The sequence below is a fragment of the Lithobates pipiens genome, unplaced genomic scaffold (assembly GCF_037356315.1).
Source record: "Lithobates pipiens isolate NorthernLeopardFrog02 unplaced genomic scaffold, aLitPip1_a1.2 Scaffold_8, whole genome shotgun sequence".
In the NCBI taxonomy this organism is placed as follows: domain Eukaryota; kingdom Metazoa; phylum Chordata; class Amphibia; order Anura; family Ranidae; genus Lithobates; species Lithobates pipiens.
In genome coordinates this window covers 39,806,757-39,817,401 of record NW_027507903.1, presented here as the reverse complement: position 1 = coordinate 39,817,401, position 10,645 = coordinate 39,806,757, and the positions used below count along the sequence as shown (strand labels likewise).

General features: G+C 39.5%; 1 protein-coding gene across 3 annotated transcripts in view; it reads right to left on the bottom strand.

Annotated features, from left to right (window-relative positions):
• Positions 1-424: 424 nt before the first annotated feature.
• ACAN (aggrecan) overlaps positions 425-10,645 on the bottom strand; it is a 152,141-nt gene continuing 141,920 nt past the window's right edge. For all 3 annotated transcript variants that reach the window (XM_077472599.1, XM_077472598.1, XM_077472600.1), the window contains 3 exons: positions 10,442-10,586; positions 6,408-6,590; positions 425-929 (listed from right to left, as the gene is read on the bottom strand). In XM_077472599.1, the coding sequence (XP_077328725.1) occupies positions 850-929; positions 6,408-6,590; positions 10,442-10,586 (408 nt within the window). In that variant the 3' untranslated portion in view covers positions 425-849. The remainder of the gene's footprint in view (positions 930-6,407; positions 6,591-10,441; positions 10,587-10,645) is intronic.

Genomic DNA, 10,645 nt, shown 5'->3' with positions numbered 1-10,645 from the left:
GGCAGGCATCCCAATACGCTTGACAATATAGTGTATATACCCCCCAATATTGTACAGTCTAAAAAGACAATCTTTTAAACCACATTAAAAATCCAAAGACTTTGATCATATTTGTATTCATTAATATTGGAACTGTCTTGCCAAATTGGGACTGTTGGGAGGTATGGGCCTGCCCATGCAGATCTCTGACAACCACTCTTAGCAAAGGTTTACTGAAAGTGACATCAGTAAACTCTGGGTGATGAGTGTGGTGGGAGAGGGCTCTACATCATTGCATATCGTAGCATATAGCTGAAACAATATACAAAAAGTGCTTTATGTGAGTTTACATTCCAGTCAAAAGCATGTGTGAACAGACCCTGTCTCTTCAATCGCTCACTCACCCCACCCCTTTGTCCTCTCACATTTGAGATACATTCAGCAATTGTTCACAATTTTTTTTTTTCTCTTTTATTCAAGGTCCTTGATGTGCAATGTATTTGTAACGTTTAATATATTTATATTACTTCATTAAATTCGGCCAGCCTGGAGTTTAAATAATAAAAATATCACATTATTGTCACATTATATTTAAAACATTGGAAAAAATAGTCTTTGTGGCTTCATATAGCCATTGTGTATCCAATCAGCTCTTTTCCACCCTCCATTATGAAAGCCACAACAGGGTTCCTGACAAAGGCACTTCATTGACCGTTAGTAAAATGCTTAAACCTAATTTGCTTTGGTGCTTTTTTTTTTATATACAACTTGGCTTTTTCTTCAATATAAACTCCTTATATGACAAAACAAAAACAAATTGACATTGTTAATATAAATGTTCTTTACAATATTTTTTTTGTCAGTTTCCTTTTAATGGGCCTTTTTTTGTGTATCTTTTCCAGCCAATTTCGATCGCCTTCTGGGGCTTCTCCTGTGTCTGTAAGTGGAAGCTGCAGGAAAATAAACAAAAAAAAAAATAGTGAGCAAAAAGGTTTTATGGAAGGTGTTATGATTTGCCAGTTTAGAATTGGTCACCGAAAATCATTATTAGAAGAATAAACATTACAACACATTTGTAATACGTACTATAAATAATACAGTTTAACTGCCGAGAAAACGTTTGCTCTTTTTTTAATTTTATTTATTCTTTGATTTTTTTTTTTTAAGGAAACCCACACTGAAATAAATATGTGAGTTGCCATTGCTAACCTTACTTTCTAAAAATACATGTTTAAGGTTTCCATTCATCCTGGTTTGCTTGGCACAGTCTATGATTTGAGTGGTCTATCCTGAACAAACAAACATCCCCGTAAAGTCCCTGGTGGATGCCCAACGGGAGGCCCTATGGATCCTGCAAGAAACATCTCTAGAACAAATGCAATAGAACTGCACACTTGTAAAACTGAATCCACTTCATTACTAATCTTCAAAAAGTAGCAGTTATTTATGATTTAATGAATAAGCGCTAGCAGCACAAAATGCGTTGACTGCGTTTCCTTGCTTCCACGGTCCCACTTTTGCTGTATGTGGTGTTTTGAAGAATAGTAATAAAGTAGACACGGTTTTCAAATGTGCAGCCTTTTGGATCCTATTAAGCCCCGTACACACGAGAGGACTTATGTCCAACAGACTTCCGAAGGAGTTCTGCCGGAGTTCTGCCGGAGTTCCGACAGAGTTCTGACGGACTTTTCGACTGAGCGGACTTGGCCACACACAATCACACCAAACTCCGACAGATTCGAACGTGATGACGTACGACTGGACTCGAATAAGGAAGTTCATAGCCAGTAGCCAATAGCTGCCCTAGCGTCGGTTTTAGTCCGTCGGAATAGCATACACATGAGCAAATTTTTCAGAGGGACCGGGTCCGGCGGAGTTTCGTCTGAAAAATTTGAAGCATGTTCCATTTTCTAAAGTCTGTCAGACTTTTGCGAATCAAAAGTCCGTTGCAGCCCACACACGATCGAATAGTCTGATGGAATCATTCCGTCGGACTTTGGATGTTGAAAAGTCCTCTCGTGTGTACGGGGCTTTACATTTCTTCCATATGGCTGGATGACCAGTGCTTGCACCTGAATACACAGAAGGTGAAAGGGACTGTGTGGTAGACCCATCTGGAGCAGCAGTATACAAATTTAAGAAACTTCTCTGAATTACCAAACTCACTGGCTGCTGATTTTCCTTTCTTTTTTTAAGTAGACCTCCTTTATGTTCCCTTATGCCACGTACACACAATCAGATTTTCCAATGGGAAATGTTGGATGTGAGGTTGTTGGCGGTAAGTCCGACCATGTGTATGCTCCATCGGACAATTTTTGTCGCACTTTCCTCCAACAAATGTTGGCTAGCATGTTCTCAAATTTTCCGCCAACAAACACGCATGCTCGGAAGCAGAAGCGGTCAGTCTTGTAAACTAGAGCTCGTAATGGTGAATTAACATTCGTGAAATCTCCAAATACAGCACACAATTCTCTTCTTCTATAATGGGTTAATAATGAAGCTGCTTTGCAGTTATTGCAGACAAATTTTCAGTCTGCATGTTGCAGTCATGCTAAAAATCGCTGATCACCGCCATTGCTAGTAAAAAAAAAAAAAACGAAGAATAAAAATGCCATAAATCTATCCCTTATATTGTAGACACTATAACTTTTGCGCAAACCAATCATTATGCGCTTATTGTGATTTTTCTTTTTTACCAAAAATATGTAGAAGAATACATATTGGCCTAAAATTAAAAAGAAATTAGTTTTTTTAGATTTTTTGGGGGATATTTATTATAGCAAAAAGTAAAATATATATATATATATATATATATATATATATATATATATATATATATATATATATATATTCTTTAATTGTTGGTATTTTTTTGATTATAGCGCCAAAAAAAACCGCAGAGGTGATCAATTACCACCAAAAGAAAGCTCCATTTGTGTGAAAAAAAGGACGTCAATTTTGTTTGGGTACAGCGTTTTACAATCACGCAATTGTCAGTTAAATTGACGCAGTGCCGTATCTCAAAAAATGGCCTGGTCATTAAGGAGGTAAATCCTTCCAGTCCTTAAGTGTTTCATTCTTAATGTTTTATTCATTGACTATAGCTCTTTCTCCCCTAGCAATGTGCTACAGGCTGTGTCTGCTTTACTGTCTTACTCCTCCACTTTGTCTACTTCTGTCCCCAGGATGGAGAAACAGCAGTAACAACCCAGATAGCAAGCAATTGTGCTGCAAGTTTGACAATAACTTTATAAGCTATTGCTAGACTTGCCAGTCTTTACAAGTTTGTTGCACAATTGCAGCAAGTCCGCATTGCATGACTCCAGATCAACATTCTTTGCAAACATTCTACAAGTCTCCTGAAAGTTCTGGTTTAGTTATATTGTGCAATAGTCATCCCACCACAGGGATCACTGTGCCTGAATTTTCATGCTGTAGACTCACCACAGAGGAGGCTCTTTAATTAGGCCAATTAGGCAGGCCCCGAAGGCCTCACAATCACTGGGGGCCTCCTGTCTGCCTAATTTGCCTGTGATCAATCACCAGGGTGGCGTTCCGCCACCTCCAGCGCTTTCTTGTGCTTTCCGGGCATTGCTGTCACTTTTCAATACAGAAGGCGGGCTTCTGCACAAGTGACAGCACAGCTCTTCAGGTGGCCGCACTGAATCCTCCCCGCCTGGATGCAGCTGGTGTAATGTGCATGAAGCAGGGAGGGGCCTGACATCCCAAGTGTCGGGCTGCTCAGGCATCCATCTAGACGCTGCACTTGCTGGTGCCCGCAGCAACTACCACGCCAGTTGCCGCCCAGAGTAACAGAGCTGAGGACGCTTTTCCTAGGGTCCTCCTCGGCTTGTGACAAACCACACGAGGAGGAGCCTAGGAGAAAGAACATCTCCCGTCTGCACATAGAGCCTGAGCCCGGGCCGTATATAAGGTCTGTGTTGGGACATTTATGGGGGAGGAGAAAGAAATGGATTTATGGCAGGTGAAGACAATTGGGGGGGGGGACTTGCGATTTGGTGGAGTCAGTCTTTATTTAAAGTGGCTGGTGTGAAATGCATCTCTGAACTGTTCCTTCTGTTTCTTTCTTTCTTTCTTACTCCCTCCATTCCTTTTTTTCTTTCTTTCTTTATTTCTTTCTTCCTCTCTCCATGCCTCTTTCTTTATTTCTCCCTCCATATCTCTTGCTTTCTTTCTCCCTCCACCCCCTTTCCTTTCTTTCTTTCTTTCTTTCTTTCTTTCTTTCTTTCTTTCTTTCTTTCATTCTTTCTTTCTTCTTCCCTCCGTTCCTTTTTTCTTTCTTTCTTTCTTTCTTTCTTTCTTTCTTTCTTTCTTTCTTTCTTTCTTTCTTTCTTTCCTTCCTTCTTTCTTTCTTTCTTTCTTTCTTTCTTTCTTTCTTTCTTTCTTTCTTTCTTTCTTTCTTTCTTTCTTTCTTTCTTTCTTTCTTTCTTTCTTTCTTTCTTTCTTTCTCTCTTTCTTTCTTTCTCTCTTTCTTTCTTTCTCCCTCTTTTTTTCTTTCTCCCTCTTTTTTTCTTTCTCATTCCTCCCTCTTTTTTTCGCCCTAAATCCCACTTTCCTTTATTTCCTCCTTCTCTCTTCATTCCTCCATTCGTATACAGACGAGGATCCCCCAGTTTCACTCCAGTTCTCCTCTACCTATTACTCATCTCCTACCCACTCCCCCCTAATTGCCGCCTCTGACTCACCACTGCAACTTTGCTCTGGTTAGAGACTTGCCATGCAAATTTTTTGAAAATTGGAAAATTGATAACTAGTACTTGTGCTTCAAGTGCTCTGCAAGTGTATAACTTGCCAGTGAAATGTGCAGCAAGTTAACAGACTTGCAATTCAACACTGTAACAAATGTGTGTCAAGTTTCCCCTGCTATCTGGGTAAGTGACCCAAAGTTCCCCCAGTGCCATTCATCCATGCCATTACACCAATACATTACACCAGGGGTTTTCATACTTTCTAAGCAAAAGGCAAATTTACTGTCATTCAGACTTTAGGGGGGCCAAATTGTGGCCAGGAGAGTTGAAATTGCCCTGGCATGAAAAACAAGGAAGAAATTGTCCTGGCATCTGTGGCATTAAGTGCCCCATATTTGGTGCTAGGGGGAGGGATGGTGCCATGTTGATGTCAGTGGGAGAAATGGTGCCCCATTATTGTGTCAGTGGAAGAATTAGTGCCCCAATGTTGATGTCAGTAGCAAAATGATGCTCCATTGTTGGTGTCAATAGTGCCCAAAGGGCCAGATAAAGGCACTCTACAAGTGCAGTTTCCCCAGAGCTTAGTAAATGAGGCAAAGCTTCAATTTGCAAAGAGTATCTAATCACGTGCAAGGAATATAAAAAAAATGCATTTTTGCTTGCACATGATTGGATGATGAAAATCAGCAGGGCTCCCCCTCATTTACTAAGCTCTAGAACAACTGTCTGCCCTTTCTCCTTGAGGTTCTGACTTCTATCCATGCCCCCTCTCCTCCATTGTTATTCTTCTCCTGTTCCGTAGATGCCACTCTCTTTTTCTCTCTGTGACCATTCTTCTCCTGGATAGATCACTTATATAGTTCAGACATACACAAAGCTAACTATGCTTTTACATTAAAAAAGAAACACTAACAATATTACTACAAACGCCCCCACTCCCATACATTTTAATAAAGGGGCGCACGTTTGCTAGTATTAATTTCTATGTATAGCAAGTGTGAGCTCCTGGCAGTCTATTACTCTAAAGAAACTTAGTACAGTCTACCAGGTCATGGCAGCCTGCCCATGCTTTAGTACCTGCTATGGTAATTGGTTGACGATGAATCAAGAAATTACAGGGGTTGTTGTGCAATTAAATCACTTGCAACCTGAATACATAGTATTGCTGCTTCAAATCACCCTTTGCACAACACTAGCCAAAAATGTGCACATTGGGGAGAAATGATCTGCTAATTTGGGAATAATGATGAAACTTACATGAAGTCAGTATCCCCCGCTGAGAAAATGAGAGCGATTAATTCGAATTTATGTTTATGGACTCAACCTATGGTTTCTTTTGTTTCAGAAATAATACCGTGACAGCTCAAAATGTAAATTATTTCTGTGCAGACCATATGATTATTTTGAAAATAAATAAATTCACTTAATACGTACAATATAGAAGCAATGCATAATATACATTGTGCATACGGACTAAAAAAAGCTAATACATAAATAACAGAGTTTGGCTCCAGTTTACAAAACCTTCTATTAGCAGAAATAATAACGGCATCATTAGGATCAGTGCCAGAACTGTGAATTAGCAGTTTTCACAGAGCTAATTAAGTTTGTGGAAACACACGTGTTTGCAATAGGTGTAGGCATACACATGCTGCAAGAGATCAGTATACAGAATAATAGAAAGAAGGGGAAAGCATGATATCTGTATTCAAAACTTACGATTTATGCACTGTATCCGTGGCTCTTCCCATTGCCCACTTGATAGGCATCGGATTATAGGAACATGACGCTGTAAAAATCCTTGGTTACACTGATACCGGACTAAGGAGCTGATTTCATACCGTTCTTTCGTTCTTCCTAGGGTGTATGCATTCTCTACCACTGGAGGATCTCCACAAGCCACTAGAACAGAAGATTGAGTATTTAGATTTACAGGAATTTCTCCGACAGTTAAAAGTGGAGCTATATTTTGAGTTCCCTCTACTTCCTCTGTTGAAAAAAAAAATCCAAGTTCTACTTACCGCCACCAAACTCCAGCGTGTTTCCTTGGCTTCTTTCCTTGCCTAGTGTCTCCTCACTTCCTATCTTGGATATACACAGGAAGTGCAAGGACAATTCCCATTTAGGAACAACATTAAAGCCTAAGTTTATTTTAAATGACAAAATAATAATCAGCACAAGGGACAGTACCTGAAGTCCACATAAACTGTCCCTTGTACTGCTGGCTGTTCTATTCAAAGTCCTCTGCCTGCTATAACCCCACAACCATTTTCTTCTGGTGCTGCAGAGGTTAACACAATTGGTTGAACCTGTCAGAGGCAGTCATCAAGAGTGCTGACTATGCCCGTCCTTTCCCCCCCCCCCTGCCTCCCTTCATAGAAACATTCTATATTATAGTTATATTAGCTTTCCTCAGTGTAAAGTGCTCCATGAATGAAGAACAGGATAAATGAAAGGACCACCTCCTCCATTGATAAGGCAGGGAAGGCTTCCCAAAAGACTTTAGAGTGTATATGTGGGAATTGGTGCCCATTCACAAATATCACATTTACGAGGTTAGGTGTTAGATGTATGAGAGGACGTAGGTGGCAAATGACTTTCCACTTCATTCTAAAGGTGTTCCATAGGTTTGAGGACACAGCTCTGTGCATGCCAGTTGGGTTCCTCCACACCAAACTCATCAGACCATGTCTTTATGTATCTGGCTTTGTACCCTGGGCACAGTCATGCTGGTACTTTATATGGCAGCCAATGTACACCGTAGAGAGTCTCCATAAACTATTTTAACTATTTGTATTCTATAAGCATGTTATATATATACCAATCAGGTAAATAACGTAAACAGGTAAATAATCCAAGCAGAAGCAACATGATGTCATTGAGTGTATGGTGAAGGAGGGGTGCAGGCTTTTCCACAGATGACATCATTGACAAGGGCATTGGTGACTCCTGTCAATGGTGTCATCTCTGTAAACATTCTATAGCCTTCTGGGGATGTCGGACAGCCTGCACCCCACCTTCATCAAGAACTTATTGGCAGCACGTTGCTTCTGCTTGGAAGCCATTATTTACCCTGCAATGAAAAAGAAGAAGAAGAATTACTATAGAGGAAGAGTTACTTTACCAACAGGTGGAATTTGAACAATCTATTTGCGTTAATAAAAAAAATGTATCCATGTTTGCATTACATTCGGTACAGCCCCTGTGTTGTGTGTGTTTTTTATATATATATATATATATATATATATATATATATATATGTATATATATATATATAGATGTGTATATATATAGATGTGTATATATATATATATATATATATATATATATATATATATATATATATATTCATTTATATAAGCTCTTCATGGGAATTATTGTTGTTGACAAGTGGCAGAATAGTGGTATACAACCCCAAGCCCAAGGATAACACAAGTGATTTCACCCATTTTGTTTAAAACAGCATTAAAAATAAATCAGTGACTTTTTTTTCCCAAGTGCTGTAGAACTGTAAAGGATGTCCATAAAATAAAGGGCCATAAGCAGTAGCTTGGCATAAGCATCAAGTTGTTGGCAAGACTACACGTTGCTAAGCTAATGAGCATTCCAATAGCTTCAGTTTGCTTTGCCACCCATGTAAGATAAAATGAATTATTGGACTGTCACAGATCTTGTGGTACTTTATAAGTAACGGCAGCCTTAATTAAAGTTTTTGTAAATACCTATACAATGTCTTCTGATTACCTTTCTCAGAATGTTCCGGTCAGCATATTTGTATACTAGGCATGGCTTTGCCAAATGTCTAGTGCTTGGCAACAACGTAGAAGCGGATTTTCTTTTAGCAAAACAAGTTGTTTCTTTTGAAAGTGGCACAAGGCTCTCCTCTTTGTCAGACATTGTATAAAAAGAGCCATGGGAAGAAGTTAAAAAGGAATTGCTGCTGTACCAGGAAGGTTAGGTGAGAGGAATATTTCACTGTCACCTACAATAGTGCTTGCAAAATTGTATTTTTTTTTTAAGTCACATGTGAATCTGCTCTTCAAATCTTCTGCTGAAAATGTATCATTCTAGGCTAAGGCTGGCCATAAACAGGCATTTTTAGCAATTTTTAAATTTTCAACCTGATTCTGATAGCAAAAAAAAAAACAGAGCAACATACCGTCAACAAGCAGAGATAACGGTAGGCTACACTAATCAATTACATTTTTTAGCTGGTGTAAAGAAGTTAAAATTGCTAAAAAAATCTTCTGTTGTATAGTGAGATATGTGTTGTGGATAAAGATGTCTATGAGGAATCAGTTTGACTGCTTTTTTGCTGCACCACATGCAAGGCCAGAGTTACACCTCTTTTCTTTCCTTAGGCCAATTGTCATGTGCTGCCCCTTCCAATCCTTATTGACTGACTAGCCTTAGTACACCACTAATGAGATCAGCAGGGTCCAAAAAGACAATTTCCCCTCTCCATGACTATTTCTATAACTGAATCTACATGAATAGGCAAACTGACTCCTACCAAACCAGGGTGTGCAAACCGTAATTACTTTATACACTATTCCACCAACAAAAATACCCAAGCTGGGCCATGACGGTAGAGAACATTGCATGATACTGACAGAATGGCTTGTGTGGAATCTTTTATTATACATGCGAATATGTTAGTTATTATATGGGAGCCATGCCATCCTAGGCCATGGCACATGTTGGATATGCAGAAATCTGACCCTGATTGCATGACAAGAGGCTGGAAGACATTGGTATCTGTTTTCAAGGGGCATTGAGTTTAGCTGAACACATTTATAAATTTTTGACCTATTCTTTGTGACTGGTTTGTGATTTTACACAAAAACTGCCTAAAGGACCATGTAGCAGTGGTGTACAATTAATGTATAAAGAGTAGTAGTAGTAGGAGGAGGAGGCAGAGGAATAGTAATAATATTAAAAATAATAGTATTAATAATACAACTTTAAAATGATACTTGACAATTGAGCCAATGGGAGCTTTCAAATTTGTGGTACATGTTTTTGTTTTTTTACCTTTTTTCTAGTCTGAGTATAGATGTATGTTTGTCCCAAGCTTGCTTGAATCCACTTACTGTAGACTGACTCACTACTTCTGCTGGAAAGCTATTCCAAACATTCACTACCCTTTGGGTAAACTAGTACTTTCTAAGATTAGTTTTCCACTTTCCTCCTGCTAGTTTGAAGTCATGTCCCCACATTCTTGGCTTCATATTGAAAATGCTGTCCTCCTGAACCTTATTCACCCCCTTGATGTATTTAAAGATTTCAATCATGTCTCCCCTTTCCCTTCTTTCCTCCAGACTGGACACATTAAGTTCCTGAAGTCTCTCCTGATCAATAACAATGGACCATGTCAATGGGTAAAAGCAGAATCATGGGATCACTTTTATGCCTACTTTTATGCCGGCTCTAGGGTGCTGCTGCCACCATTCCTTGTAAGGGAAACCAGCAGTGAAGCCTTACACAACCACCCCCCTACTGTGCATGCCTGTGGCAAAGTCCCCCGGAAGTGGGAGCAGGTACCTGTCAAAAAACAGGTATCCGCTCCCTCCATAAAGGTACCAAATGCGGCAGTGGAGGGGGTGGAGGAAACAAACAAGCAGGGCATTCCCTTTAGGGTGGACTTCCCCTTTAAAGTACAGTTTAAAAAATCAAAAGTTACATATAATTTGTTGGCATGACCAGGAACCCGAATGTACTTTTCTTCCACTAGTCCGTATGTAGTACATTACCTGTTCCTTTCTTGCAAGTAAATGGCAGATGGTAATTGCAGGGCACGTCATTCCACTCTCCCCTCTCATGCCAAATCATCACCACACAGTCTTCTCCTGTGGCAAAGAAGTTATCTGGTTGGTTTGGCCTCCAGTTTTCATATTGCTAGTAGCCAAAAACAAAAAAAACATTTTAGTAAGCTGGAACATATTAATGTTGTTGTT